The sequence below is a fragment of the Kogia breviceps genome, chromosome 4, assembly GCF_026419965.1.
Source record: "Kogia breviceps isolate mKogBre1 chromosome 4, mKogBre1 haplotype 1, whole genome shotgun sequence".
Lineage (NCBI taxonomy): Eukaryota > Metazoa > Chordata > Mammalia > Artiodactyla > Physeteridae > Kogia > Kogia breviceps.
In genome coordinates, this window is record NC_081313.1 from 177683042 (window position 1) to 177698113 (window position 15072).

The window sequence follows — 15072 nt, forward strand, 5'->3', positions numbered from 1 at the left end:
GACGAAAGTTCTGGCGCGGGCGGCGACGGCTAGCAGTCACCGCCTCCTACAAAGTGCCAGAGCCGGGCAGACGGCGCGGAGGCTGCGGTGGCAGTGGCCGCGGAGCTGGCCCTGCGGGGCCCCTGGGGGGAGGGGGAGCCGTCAAGCCCCCGCTGAGGCCGCCGCTACCGGGCCTCCCCTCCCCCCGGGGCGGGCGCCATGCGGGGAGGCCCGGGCGATGCGGAGCGGCGTCAGCGCTGGGGTCGCCTCTTCGAGGAGCTGGACAGTAACAAGGATGGTCGCGTGGACGTCCACGAGTTGCGCCAGGGACTGGCCCGGCTGGGCGGGGGCAACCCGGACCGCGGAGCACAACAGGTACCCTCGCCGGGACCCCATCTTGGCTCGTGGCGCTGGAGCCCAGCCCGCGCAGGGTAACCCGAGCCGCTGAATGGAGCGCCGGGAGCAGCCCGGGACTGTCCGTGGCTGGACTCCAGGACCTGTTCCTAGCTTGGGAGTCCTTGTCCCCTTCCCCCTGCCCGCCCGTGTCCGGGCCTCACGGGCTCGCTCAAGACAGGACCACCGAGGCCCCAGGCCTGCAGTTTCGGCTGCCTCCTCTCTCGGCGTGAGGGATGTCTGCCTGGGAATGGGGCCGCGTGCGCTTTCCTGCCCACTGTCCGGGACATACCCTTCTCTGAACTCTTTGCACAGCCCGAGACACAAGGCCTGCACCCACCTCCAGAAGACACACCCTCCCCAGCCTCTGTGTTTACATTCCCTTCCCTGTCCTTTTCTGGGCTTGGCTCTATGCCCCAGGCTGTCCCAGCCAAGGACCCAATCCTATCCGAGGCCACCCTCAGCTGGGGATGCACCTATCAAAGCAGGAACTTGACCCCAAGCCCGTGCATGTGTCCCCCCACACCTGGAGGCCCAGATGCCACTGGACTGTCTCCATAGCACCCTGAGACCTCCAGTCAACCTCCCACTTTACAGATGGGAAAACAGAGGCCCTGCAGATGTTCAGTGTGGATGTCATTGCCCCACATTGCCCAGTGCCGTCTCCAAGGAGAGCTCTTGAAACTTCCATGTGGACAAGTTCATATAAGAGACAGCTGGAAGGACAGGCTTTCAGAGACAAGAGCCCAAGTCCACCTACTCACGTCCCAGCTCTGTAACCTTGAACAAGTGACTTGACCTTGGAGAGCCTCGTTTTGTTCACCAGGAAAACTGGACAACGACTGTCCACCTCACAGACCTACCTTGGCCTTGGGCATCTTGTTGAGGAAAGAGATGATCCAGGGAGGGGGTGACTTCCCTGCCCTGGCCCTCTAGGTGCAGGGCTGGGGGAGGGGGGACCTGGGTTCCTGGGGCATAAGCTTGTCTTGCCTCCTCCAGATTGGGGGAGCAGCTTCCCAGAACTCCTTCTGGCCCTTCCCCCCTGCCAGGGCATCTCCCCTGAGAGTGATGCTGACTCAGATGGTGGCCTGGACCTGGAGGAGTTTATCCTGTATCTGCAGGAGCGGGAACAGCGCCTGCTACTTCTGTTCCACAGTCTGGACCGGAATCAGGATGGTAAGGCCCAGGGATGGGGCAGTGGGGGCCCTGGAGATGCCAACGGGGTTAGAACTGGCAGCGCTAGGAGGAGGAGGGAGGGCTGCTTCTCCCTGATGACTCACAGGCTATTTTGGGAGCTCTCCTCACCCCCAGCTAGGTGGTTCGGGGCCCAGCTGGCCTATCCCACCTCCTCTTCCTCCTGGGTGGGACACTATTATTTATTATTCTTATTTTTCTGTGGGACAAACATCCCCCCATATTGCTCCTGGATTCCCTATGAGACAGAGACACCCCCATTGCTTTTTCTGGGTGTCCAATAATTGCCTCTCAACCCCCTGTGGCATAGGGACCCCCATAATTATCCCTGGATTCAATCCTTCATTCATTCATCAAACAGAAGACCCCCCCCAATATGGCCCAGTTCTACCCCTCTTGATCCCAGTGGGTCAAGGACCCCCCCCCCCCAACCCTGACAGAAACCTCACCTTGGGTTCCTGGATCCACTGGTCTTCTTCAATATCCCCATTCCAAGCTGTCCTGGTCCTCCATCTCAGGGTCCCTACACACACACTTCCCCACCTCGGGCCCCCTCCCCAGGTCACATCGACGTCTCTGAGATCCAGCAGAGTTTCCGAGCTCTGGGCATTTCCATCTCTCTGGAGCAGGCAGAGAAAATCCTGCACAGGTGAGTAGCGGGGTGTCCAGAATCCCAGGTAACTCAGGTCCCCAAGACCCCTCAGTCACCTCGAGCCTCTGAGCCTCAGACCCAATCCCAAGGCAGTGGAGCTGAGATCTTGGCCCAGTTGCTTCCCCTCTCCCAACCTTAGTTTCCCCCTCTCTGTAAAATGGGGAGCTCCCAGTGCCAAGGAGCTCAGTCTACCCCCCAAGTCCACAAGAACCTCACTCAACTCACCCCTGGACCCAGGCACTGATTCAGTCCCACCTGTACCCCTCCCCCCACAGCATGGACCGTGATGGTACCATGACCATTGACTGGCAGGAATGGCGTGACCACTTCCTGTTGCACTCGCTGGAGAATGTGGAAGACGTGCTGTATTTCTGGAAGCATTCCACGGTGAGCCTGGTGGTCGGGCCCTCTTCCCCAGGGCATGGGGGGAGGGGCTGGCTCAGGACTCGAGAAGGAGGAGCCACTGGGAGCAGCTGAGGCTCTGCTCTCCTCTCCCTCCAGCTGGGGCTCCGGGGACCCATTTGGGGAGGTCTCTGCTAGCTGACGGGGACCCTTCAGACTTCCTGTGGGGCCTCTGGGGGTTCCGGGAAGAAAGGGCTCAGCAGATGGGGCATCTGGTCTCCCACCCTCAACCACATGGCTCTCTTTCTGCTGGTTTCTATTCCCCTCGATAAAGGATTCTGCTGCCGAAAAGACAAGTTAGGAGGCCACTGTCTTCAGAGGGTCTCATGGGACCTGCTGGAAGTTGGGAGGGAGGAAGTGCTCCGGATTGCCATTTCCAGGGTGGGAATCCTTGAGTGATGCATCTGGTAGGATCTGATGGCATCTGGAGGGGTCCCTCCATGGGATCTGCTGAGATCGTCTTGGGAGATCCAGAGATTCCCACCCTGGGCGACCCATGAGGGGCTTGGTTAAGAAGTCTGCAGGTAAAGGATGCTAGAGGGGGGATGATCTCTGTGGGGGAGACCCCTGGGGATCTGGGGAGACCCCCCCAGGAGGGATCTGCTGAGCTCCATATATAGGAAGTCCCTGGTAGGATCTCGTGTGGCCCTGGAGCTATCTTCTGGAATTCTTACGTGGGAGACTCTTGGGTGGGATCCTTCGGAGGGATCTGATTGGCTCTGGAGGGATTTTTATGGGGCAGGGGCTTGTTTGTTTTGTTGTTCTTGTTGTTTGGGTTTTTTGGTTGTTTTGTTCTGTTGTTGTTTGGCCGTGCTGCACGGCATGCAGGATCTTAGTTCCCTGATCAGGGATCGAACCTGTGCCCCCCTGCGGTGGAAGCACAGAACCCTCACCGCTGGACCGCCAGGGAATTCCCATAATATATATATTCTTATATATTCTCTTTCATTTATTTATTTTTGGCCGCACCACGCGGCATGCGGGGTCTCAGTTCCCCAACCAGGGATCGAACCCATGCCCCCTGCAGTGGAAGCGCGGAGTCTTAACCGCTAGACCGTCAGGGAAGTCCGCTGTGGGGTAGAGACTTGAATAGGATGCTTTGATGGGATTTGGTGGCGACCCCCAGGAAGGATGTCGTTATCTTCTGTGGAGACTTCAGGGCTGGATCTGGTAGGGATCCAAGAGAGATCTCTGGGGGTCTCCAAGTGAGATTCACTGGTGGACTGGGATTCATTGGGTGGCTACCCTGAGACTCATGGGGGAGACGCCCCAGTTTAGGGCAGAGTTGCATCCCCCCAGCCCCACTGGGGCATGACACCCCCAGCCTCTGCATCCCCAGGTCCTGGACATTGGCGAGTGCCTGACTATCCCGGATGAGTTCTCGGAGCAGGAGAAGCTGACTGGCACGTGGTGGAAACAGCTGGTGGCGGGTGCGATGGCGGGTGCCGTGTCCCGGACGGGCACAGCCCCCCTGGACCGCCTCAAGGTCTTCATGCAGGTGAGGGGCCCTGGAGAGACCCACCCCCTTCTCTAGGCCTGGACCCCTGGAGGGGGGTCCCAAAGCCACCTGGGTCTTCCCACCCAGGTCCACGCCTCCAAGACTAACCAGCTGAACGTCCTGGGAGGCCTACGGAGCATGATCCAAGAGGGGGGCCTGCGCTCCCTGTGGCGTGGCAACGGGATTAACGTGCTCAAGATCGCACCCGAGTCGGCAATCAAGTTCATGGCCTATGAGCAGGTGGGGGCAGGCAACGGGGAGGCGTGGGCTACGGACATGAGGATTTGCGGGATTGGCCTGGGGGTGGGGGGTGTCTCCAGGTCCCCAGGAGTGGGCATCTGCTGCCCTTCGGGATGCGCCCAGGAGGAGGACAGCAGAGGGAAGGTCCAAGTGCGTTGAAGGCCCAACCCCTGAGGTCCCGCCACCTCTCGTGTCTCCCTCTCAGATCAAGCGGGCCATCTGGGGGCAGCAGGAGACGCTGCATGTGCAGGAGCGCTTTGTGGCTGGCTCCCTGGCTGGTGCCACAGCCCAAACCATCATTTACCCCATGGAGGTGAGAAGGAGGGGCCCTAGCAGAGGCTCCACTGCAGGGCTGAGGGCGGGCCTGCAATAACCATTTCACTGCAAGGTGGGATAAGCATTGGGGATTATAACTTTGCTTCTTCTCGATTCAGACTGTAGCTCATTCCAGCAATGATCTTTCACGTGTAGCTGGTCTGGGTATCGCGGTTTGAGGTGTGACTTCTGGGGGCAGTGGTGTTGGTTTAGCTGTTTAGATAACAGTTGCGGGGTCCAGCCCTTTGTGGATATGACTCGTCTAAGGATACTGGTTTCCAGGATGCTTGTTCCGAAGGGAATCATTTCTAGGTGAAACCACTTTTGGGGAAATCACTCCAAGTTTCCGATTGTGCCACACAGCACTTAGGATTCTGAGTGACGGAAAACTCAAATCACGTAAATGAAGTCTGGAGGCGAACAGTTCAGGGATGGGCTGGTGGCTTCAGAGTGTTAGAGACCCAGGTTCCTTCCCTCTATCTTGTTCTACCACCTCAGCATGTGACACCCACCTCACGGACTCAAAGGACTGCTTGTTCTTCAGTCACAGCAGCCACGCTCCAGCCAAGAAGGAGGAACAAAGGAGGGAACACCCCCCCTGCCTTGAAGGATGCTTTCCGACAGCCTTGCATACCTCTTCACCTTCTGTTTCATCAGCTAGGACTCAGTCACATGGCCCACACGCCCAGGGAAGCTGAGAAATGTAGTCTTTATTTCTAGAGGCTGTGTTCTTGCTGAAAAGAGCAGTTTCTATTGATAAGAGAGAAGGTAGGGCTTCCCTGGTGGTGCAGTGGTTGGGAGTCCGCCTGCCGATGCAGGGGACACGGGTTCTGGCCCCGGTCTGGGAGGATCCCACATGCAGCGGAGCGGCTGGGCCCGTGAGCCGTGGCCGCTGAGCCTGCGCGTCCGGAGCCTGTGCTCCGCGGTGGGAGGGGCCACAACAGTGAGAGGCCCGCGTAACGCAAAAAAAAAAAAGAGAGAAGGTAACAAGATACTGGGAGACAGCAGTGGGTGCCACGTGCGACTCTGATAGGCGTAACCAGTTTGTAGGTATCGAGTTTGGGGGGTAGAAGAAGATTCTAGAACCAGTGGTTCTTTTGTTTATTTTTTTTTTTTTTTTTTTTTTTTTTTTTTTTTTTTTTGTGGTACGCGGGCCTCTCACTGTTGTGGCCTCTCCCGTTGCGGGGCACAGGCTCCGGACGCGCAGGCTCAGCGGCCATGGCTCACGGGCCCAGCCGCTCCGCGGCATGTGGGATCTTCCCGGACCGGGACACGAACCCGTATCCCCTGCATCGGCAGGCGGACTCTCAACCACTGCGCCACCAGGGAAGCCCCTTTTGTTTATTTTTTAAATGTATTTATTTATTTATTTTTGGCCACAGCAAGCAGCACGCAGGAACTTAATTCCCCAGCCAGCGATCGAACCCATGCCTCCTGCAAGGAAAGTGCAGGATCCTAACCACTGGACCACCAGGGAAGTCCCGCAAGTGGTTCTTTTAATTCAGTTAGTCTCAGGGCGTCTCCGTCTGGGAGGTACAACTTCTAAGTGTCTTCATCCCTGGATGTAGTGATGCCGAAGGCAGCTTTTCCAGGGATAACCGGCTCCTCCCCAGGTACTGAAGACACGGCTGGCGCTTCGCCGGACGGGCCAGTATAAGGGGCTGCTGGACTGCGCGTGGCGGATCCTGGAGCGAGAAGGGCCCCGAGCCTTCTACCGCGGCTACCTGCCCAACACGCTGGGCATCATCCCCTACGCGGGCATCGACCTGGCCGTCTACGAGGTCTGTGGTCCTCCCTTCTCTGGGATCTGCCCTTCCTGTGGGGCTGGCTCAGTTGACCTCCATAGCTAGGGGTGGAGAAGCAAAGCACTGTGGGCCTCGGGATCCCGGGGCCCTCCTTCAGGCATTGGACCTCCCCCCCTGCCCCGCCACTCTTCCACTTCCCACCGCAAGAGCCCTCCCTCTGTACTTCGGCCTTGCCGGGTCTCAGGACATGTGAAAGTTGGGGGCCACTCTAGCTCACAGAAAACGTGGGAGCAGGCGAAGATGAGCTTCAAAGATGCCCAGCCCCCCCAAAAAGCGTGGGTCAGATGCGCCTCCATCTCCAGGCCAACGTCTTCTTCAAGGCCATTTCAGTCATTGCCGCCACCATAAAATCCATACCCCGTGACCAGCATCTTGGGGCCTTTATCAGGAGAAGCAGGAGCTGGGAGTTTCTGCTGTTTCTCTTCCAGGGACCTCATCCATTGCTTTTCCCTTCTCCTGGTGGGGTCACCAGGTTCTCGCAGTTAGCCCAGCCTCAGAAGTTCCCAGGCATCCCCCCACCCCCAATCTTTGTATCCAGCCCAGCTTCCTGGGCAGGCAACCTGTAGAGTCACCGACTCAGAAGGGCTCCACACTTGGTTGAATACTTTGCTGTCACCCTCTTGAAATTCTTAATAATCTTTGAACAAGGGACCTCACGTATTTTTATTTCGCACTGGGCCCCGCGAATGACGTAGCTGGTCCTGATCTAAGATCCCCGGTACCTGCCATCCACACCTGCCCTACCAGCACCCAGTGTCTACGGAGCCAAATGAGACAAGGCTTCATTCATTCGTTTGTTCATTTATTCATTCATTCACTCAATTCACCCGTTCACTTAGCAGCTATGTCCTAAGCATCCGTGTGTTCTGGGTACTGTGCCGGCTGCTGCATTCAGGGAGTACGACGTAATTCTTGTCCTCCCGGGGCACCCCTGCAATGAACAAAGAAGTCAAGTCAACCAGCAAATAAGTAATTTCAGATCCTGAAATGTTCTCAGAAGATAATAAACAGGATGTGCAATCGAAAGTAGCCATGGGCAGGAGGGGGGCGTGTCTAGGAATGTCTCTGAGAGGTGGTGTTGGAGTGATGAGTTGAATATATATCAGGAGGGAGTGGGAACAAGGGCACGGCCAATGCCAAGGTCCAGAAGCAGGAATGAATATGGCCTATTGGAGGAGTGGAAGTCTTTTTTTTTTTTTTTCATTATTGTTAATTATAAGACATTGAGTATAGTTTCTGTGCTATACAGTAGGACCTTGTTGTTTGTTTATTTTATATATAGTGGTGTATATCAGCTGATCCCAAACTCCCAATTTATCCCTCCCCACCCCGACCTTTCCCCTTTGGTAACCATAAGTCTGTTCTCTATGTCTGTGAGTCTGTTTCTGTTTTGTAGATAAGTTCATTTGTACCACCTTTTAGATTCCACATGTAAGTGCTGTCTTACGGTATTTGTCTTTCTCTGACTTACTTCACTTAGTATGATAATTCTAGTTGCATCCATGTTGCTGCAAGTGGCAATGTTTCATGCTTTTTTATGGCTGAGTAATATTCCATTGTATATATGTGCCACATCTTCTTTATCCATTCCTCTGGCAGTGGACATTTAGGTTGTTTCCATGTCTTGGCTATTGTAAATAGTGCTGCTATGAACATAAGGGTGCATGTATCTTTTCAAATTATAGTTTTATCCAGATATATGCCCAGGAATGGGATTGCTGGATCATATGGCAACTCTATTTTTAGTTTTTTAAGGAACCTTCACACTGTTTTCCATAGTGGCTGCACCAATTTACATTCCCTTCAACAGTGTAGGGGGGTTCCCTTTTCTCCACACCCTCTCCAGCATTTATTATTTGTAGACTTTTTAATGATGGCCATTCTGACCAGTGTGAGGTGATACCTCATTGCAGTTTTGATTTACATTTCTCTAATAATTAGCCACACTGAGCATCTTTTTACATGCCTGTGGACCATCTTAAATGTCTTCTTTGGAGAAATGTCTGTTTAGGTCTTCTGCCCATTTTTTGATGAGATTGTTTTGTTGTTGAGGAGTGGAAGTCTTGAGTGGCTGGAGGGAGCTGAAGAGTCAGCAAGGACTCAATTGATCATGAGTTTGGGTTTCTCCTAAATGTGATAGGAAGCCATTCAGAGTCATGAGCAGAAGCAAGACCTTATTCTGCAACCTTATTTCATTCATTCTTCACCCCAAAAGGGATTTCAGAGGTCTAAGAAGTTTGAAAAGCCCTGTGCCCTCTTGGCATTTCAAGATCTAAATTAGTCCCTTAAAGGCCCTGAGAAGTCCTGCAGAAAAGTGATTTACCCTTTTTTTTCTTTAAGCCCAGTGTTAACCATACTTTTCCAGTCATCAGAACCTCTTTTTAACAGAATTGCTCTTAAAAACACCTATCTGGCAAATGCAGCTCCAGCCCCAAAAGGCGGCTATTAAAATTGCAAAGGCAGTAATGGTAAACTATTCTCATTTGCCCCTTCCGTGCCCAGGCCAGACATCACCAATCCATCACAGCACTGAGTCCCTCTCAACACAGTTCCAGGCAGCCATTACCAATGCACTGGAATTGACTTAGGAAATGAAACCTATGAGCAATTCCAGTCCCAAGGCCAAAAAGAAGGTCCTGGATTTACAGAGACCTCACAGAAGGCTTCAGAGGGGATTGGCCGAGGGCACAGCTCTGGACTTGGGGGTGGCTCTGAATGTTGATTGTCACCTTTATCTTGTGACTTTGGGCAAGTAACTTCTGTCGAGCCTCGGTTTCTCATCAATAAAATGGGGATCGTAATGGTACTTGTCTTAGTTGGAGGTCTTCCAGAAGCAGGGATGGGGGGGCAAGTGGTTTGGGGGAGAAGTAGTAAGACAGGGAAGGGAAGGCAACCGAAAAGTATCATGCTTTAGTATTAGTTTCCTAGGGCTGCCCTCACAAAGTGCCACAAGCTGGGTGACTTAAAACAACAGAAATTTATTGTCACAGTTCTGGAGGCTAGAAGTCCAAAATCAAGGTGTCAACAGGGCCACGCTTCCTCTGAAATCTGTAGGGGGTATCCTTCCTTGCCTCTTCCCAGCTTCTGGCCTTCGCCAGCAGTCCTTGGCGTTCCTTGGCTTGTGGATGCATCACTCCAGTCTCTGCCTCTTCTCTGTTGCCATGACTGTCTTCTCCCCATGGGTCCTTTTTCTTCTTCTCCTCTTCTTCTACGGACACCAATCATATTGCGTTAAGGGCCCACCCTGCTCCAGTATGACCTCATCTTAATTCATTAAGTCTGCAAAGACCCTATTGCCAAATAAGGTCATATTCTAAGGTTAAGACCGCAACACATCTTTTTTTTTTTTTTTTTTTGGTGGGGGATGCATTTAAACCCATAACAGTGCATTATCAAGCAAGATACCACAACAGACAGGTGGAGCTCAATCCTGGTGGGGACCTCCGGGAGAAAGTGTAGAACATGCCCCCATCAGAGAGGCAAGGGAGCTGGGGTATTGATACACCAAGTCAGTCATCATTTGAAGGTTGCTTCTGGGGGTGCTAATTTCCCAGCGCTGCCCACCTGTTCCTATGTGCCCAGAGCAGCCTTGCATGGGACCAGATAAAACCCTTAGGCTGAGCCATGGATGCCTGGCCATTGGAGTTGGCAGGTTTGAGCTGACGTGGTAAGGGATAAGGGGTGGGTTGGCCACCTTGGAGACTGTATGAGTTGCCAATGGCTGCTGTAACAAATTACCACAAACTGTGGTTTAAAACATCACAAACTTATTATCTCACAGTTATGAAGGTCAGAAATCCAAAATGCGTCTTACTGGGCTAAAGTCAAGGTGTCAGCAGGCTGCTTTCCTTTTGGAGGCTCTATGGTAGAATCTGTTTCCTTACATTTTCCAGTTTCTAGTGGTGCCCACATTCCTTGGCTAATGGCCCCTTCTCCATCTTCAAGGCCAACAGCATAACATCTCCCCGCCCGCCGAGATCTCTCTCTCTGTCCCTCTCTGATCTCCGTTTCTGTCATCACATCTCCTTCTCTGACTCTTACAAGGAGACTTGTGATGACATTGGACCCCCCTGGATATCCTGGGATCATCTCCCATCTCCAGATCCTTAACTTAATCCCATCTGCAAAGTCCCTTTTGCCACAGAAGGTACCATATTCACAGATTCCAGGGATTAAGGCAGGAACAGTAGGGGGGCTGTTATTCCACATACCGGAGAGGGTTTAGGTGAGGTTTGAGTGAGAGATGAAGGTAAAATGCTTGGCTAACACCAGCCATCACGGGATACAGAAGCCAGCCAGCAGGACCTCTGAAGCCAGGGACCTGGTGTCACCCACCTCCAACCCACCCTCCTCCCTTTTCCACCCCTGCCAGACCCTGAAGAACCGGTGGCTCCAGCAGTATAGCCACGACTCAGCCGACCCGGGCATCCTCGTGCTCCTGGCCTGCGGCACCATTTCCAGCACGTGTGGCCAGATAGCCAGTTACCCCCTGGCCCTGGTCCGGACCCGCATGCAGGCCCAAGGTGAGGCCTGGGTGGGAGGAGGAGGTAGGGAAGGTCTCACGACTTGGGTCCACCTTCCCATCCCCAGCTCCTCCCCGTGAGAAGGCAGGGTCCCCCGGCTGGGATCCTCCTGGATCTTGATGGCCTTGACTAAAGCCCCTACTTTTCTCTGGGCCTCAGTTTACCCTTTTGTGACATTGGGATGGGAGCCCTTTACCCTAAGTAGGAGAACACATACAGCCAGTGCCAGAAGAGCATCCTAGCCGTCTCAGCTGGGAGGCAGCTCTCCGGGCTGGTAACTTGAGTTCTACTTTGCAAGGCTGGGCTATAGTGAGGTCAAGGAGGAGCAAGGGCCAGCCTACAACTGTTTTACTGTATTTCCCTGTATTGCTCTTTTGAGGCTCTTTTTTCTTTTCTTTTCCCGCTACTATCCCTGAATCTTTTTTGAGAATTTCCTCGGGGATTTTAGCATTCGTGTTTTGTGATTTTTGCTGAGGGTCATCCGTGCGTAAGACAGATGTGGTCCTCCACCCTCAAAGAGCTCCCAAGCTGGCGAGGAAGGAAGATGGTGAATAAATCATTCCACAATGAAGTATGGATTTAGGGTTGAATAAAGGGGAGAAGGAAAAGCTGGACTTAGACTGGGGTGCCAAGGAGGGCTCCCCTGAAGAGCTGGTTTGGAATGGAGGTTGGAAGGTTGAGTAAGAGTTAGCTGGGAAAAGGGAGAAGGAATTGAGTTCCAGGAAGAGGAGATTTCTGCGCCCTCTTCCACCTCCCCCTCCGCACCTAGCTGCTCTGTTTCTAGTCACCCCCAAACTTGGGGCCTCCAGATTGGGGTGAAGAGATGAGCAGGCAATTCCAAGGCCAGTAGAAGTCCCGACTCTGAGTGGTAGGTCCCACTGTTAGTCTAACCCTCCTCCCTCCTGCTGCAGTGGCCACCTGGCCCAGCCCTGGGTGGGGGGGGGAGTGGAGGGGAGGGGGAAGCGAGAGGGGGACCTTTGGCCTTACCTGGCCTCCCCACCCCCTACCAGCCTCCATCGAGGGAGCCCCCCAGCTGTCCATGCTGGGTCTGCTCCGTCACATCCTGTCCCAGGAGGGCGTGCGGGGCCTCTACCGGGGCATTGCCCCCAACTTCATGAAGGTTATCCCAGCCGTGAGCATTTCCTACGTGGTCTACGAGAACATGAAGCAGGCCCTGGGGGTCACGTCCAGGTGAGGGACCCAGAGCTCACCCCTCCCCCAGATCCCTCACCTCCATCATGACATCCCCCACACCTCGGCCACTGGAGACCGAGGACCCAGCCAGTGGATCCCAGGTCCCCCCCGCCACGCATTCAGACCACAGGATACCCACACTTCATCCACTGGGTCCGGCATCCCCACATCCCAGCCACTGGATCCTACGTGTTTCCCTCTCCCCCAACACATACCGAGTCCTGGACCTCCACGTCGTAACCACTGGATCCCCCACAACCCAGCTAATGGATCCTGATACCCCAGCCACAGCAGCACATACCCTGTATCTAAGCCCCCAGACCCCAGCTGCCTCAGGCACCACCAGATCCAGTGTCCTCAGGCAGTACTGGATCCTAGATCCACTGGCAGATCCTAGATCCCCATGCTGGATCTAGGATCCAGATCCTGGATCTCCAAGCTCGGCCACTGGATTCTGGATATCAAGAAACCTCAGCGCACCGGATCCTGACAGTGCAATGCCTAGGTCCCGGGGCCCCAACCACTGGATCTCAGACCCCCTCCCTCCGGCCACTGGATTCCTGAATCCCTTTACCTCGACACTGGGTCCTGGATCCCTGTGCTTCGACTCCCAGATCCCCACATTTCAACCATTATACCCTCAACCACCGGATCCCAGATTTCCAAGCCCGCACCCACCAGATCCTCACTCCTGAAACCACAGTTGCGAGAGCCCAATGGCAGAGGAGCGGGTGCTGGCGACTGCAGCTGTTGGACCCCAAATCCCTGCACCGCAGGCACCGGGTACTAAAACCTCATCCATAAGAGGCCTCCAGGCCTCCAGACCCTACCACCTCCAGGCACTGGATGCCAACCCCTTAACCCCTAGTTTCTGACCCGAGTCCTCCCAAGCACTAGATCTTGAAAGCTCAGACCCCCCAGTCTAGCTCCCAATAGGCCAATCAGTATCCTGGATCCCACGTGCCCCCGTCCCAGACACACACCAGAGCCCGGAGACCTCCCCCCCATGGCACAAACCCCATAGTCTACGAAGCCTCCAGGAAACCCAGGTCCTGGCCTCCCGGCTTGAAAACCCACGGGACTTGCCCACTGTCCTGACACGTCTCATGCCGGCCGCAAGGGGAGGAGATGCCTCTCCCAGGACCTGCACGGACACTGGACCCCCTACCTCCCCAGCAAAGGCTGGACTTCAGGGAAACTCCTCTCTCAAATACTCCCCCAGCAGGGCAGTGTCTCACACCCCCTTCCCACTGTCTAGGCTGATAACAACCCCCAGAGCCTGGGTCCCTCTGGAGGATCCAGTCGCTCTTTCTTAGGGGCTGGCAAGGAGGTAATCGAAGGCTGGGGACACATTAAGGGGACCGCACACATCCCCCAGCACTGCCAGCCCCTCCCAAGACTTCAGATTTGGAAGCCAGGAGCAGCTTCCCTAAACCCAAGCATCCAAGGATGCAAAACAAACCCCAAACTCCCCAGTCCCCCAAATTCATTCCAGGTCTATTTTTCTACCGGAGAGGAGCAGACATCCCATCTGCCCTAATTCCCAGTACCCCCACCCCGTATATTCTGCACTTTATACTTGGATTCTGAGCTTAGGCTTATTGGGGGACCCCTCTCTCCATTCCTTCCAAGTCCTTGGGGAACCCCATTAAAGGACTGTAAAAGAAGAACTGGGATTTGGGGGGGACGGGACGACCCCCGCCCAATGCTTCCACCGCCCCCACCTACACCACTCCCCACCTCCCTGCCTGTGTGTGTTATTTCAAAGGAAAAGAACAAAGGAATACATTTTCTAAGCTCTTTCATTGTGGTTTTTACTGAAAGGGGGTGGGTGGATGTGGGACCACCTCATACCACCCACAGGGAAGGGACATGGGCTGACTTCCATCATACATTGTTGCAGGAGACCAGGAAGTGACTCAGTGAGGCTCAGTTTCCACATCTGTAAAGTGGGTGTGGGGGAAGGTCCACATTCAGGAGCACTCCTAATTTTTCCTGTATTTTTTGTAATTACACAAGTGTGTCCTTTTCCTTGGGTTGCTTGAAAAGTTACCACAAACAAGGGGATTAAAACAACAACATTTTTAAAAATACTTTTCTATTGCGGTAAAATACACGTTACATAAGATTTACCACTTTAACCAATTTTAAGTGTACAGTTTTGTGGCATTAAGTCCATTCACATTGTCGTGCAACCATCCCCACCATCCACCTCCAGGACTTTCTCATCTCCCCAAACTGAAACTCTGCCCCATTGAACACTGACTCCCCAGCCCCTCCCCCAGCCCCTAGCCCCCACCATCTACCTGCTGTCGCTATGGATGGGACTCCTCTAGGGACCTCTTAGAACTGGTATCATGCAGTATTTGCCCTTTTGTGTCTGGTTTATTTCACTGAGCATCATGTCCCCAAGTTTCCTCCATGTTGTAGCAGGTGTCAGAATCTCCTTCATTTTTAAGGCTGAATAATATTCTATTTTATGGAGGGACTGTATTTTGTTTATCCATTCATCTGTTGATAGACACTGGGGTTGTTTTCACCTTTTGGCTATCATAAATAAAAGACAACAGAAATTTATTCTCTAACAGTTATGGGGGGTTGAAGTCAAAAACCAAGGTGTTGGCAGGGCCATTTTCCCACTGAAGACTCCAGGCAAGGATCTGTCCGTGCCTGTTCCTACCTTCTGGTGGCTGCCCACACCCCTTGGTGTTCTTGGTTGTTAGGCATCATCACTCCAATTTCTGCCTGTCTTCACGTGATCAAACTTTTTCCTATGTGGACCGTGAGAGTCATTCTCTAAGATGTCCCCCTATGATCTTTGACTCTTGGTGTTCACATTCTTGTGTAATCTCCTCTGTCATTGTACCAAGGCAGGTC

General features: G+C 53.9%; 1 protein-coding gene across 3 annotated transcripts; it reads left to right on the plus strand.

The window, feature by feature from the left end:
• The first annotated feature begins 24 nt into the window (after positions 1 to 24).
• SLC25A23 (solute carrier family 25 member 23) lies at positions 25 to 13997 on the plus strand. Of its 3 annotated transcripts, XM_059063286.2 has the most exons (10): positions 32 to 354; positions 1422 to 1548; positions 2128 to 2215; positions 2494 to 2605; positions 3960 to 4118; positions 4206 to 4358; positions 4564 to 4671; positions 6287 to 6454; positions 10851 to 11001; positions 12012 to 13997. In XM_059063286.2, exons 1-10 carry the CDS (start codon positions 199 to 201, stop codon positions 12194 to 12196), a joined length of 1407 nt encoding a protein of 468 aa, XP_058919269.1. In that variant the 5' UTR covers positions 32 to 198; the 3' UTR covers positions 12197 to 13997. The 3 variants fall into 3 exon arrangements, with proteins under 3 accessions (XP_066889053.1, XP_066889051.1, XP_058919269.1); XM_067032952.1 differs by lacking the exons at positions 6287 to 6454; positions 10851 to 11001; positions 12012 to 13997 and adding exons at positions 5172 to 5376; positions 6056 to 6198 and having other exon boundaries at positions 25 to 354; XM_067032950.1 differs by lacking the exons at positions 10851 to 11001; positions 12012 to 13997 and adding an exon at positions 6907 to 7126 and having other exon boundaries at positions 29 to 354.
• The last annotated feature ends 1075 nt before the right edge of the window (positions 13998 to 15072 follow it).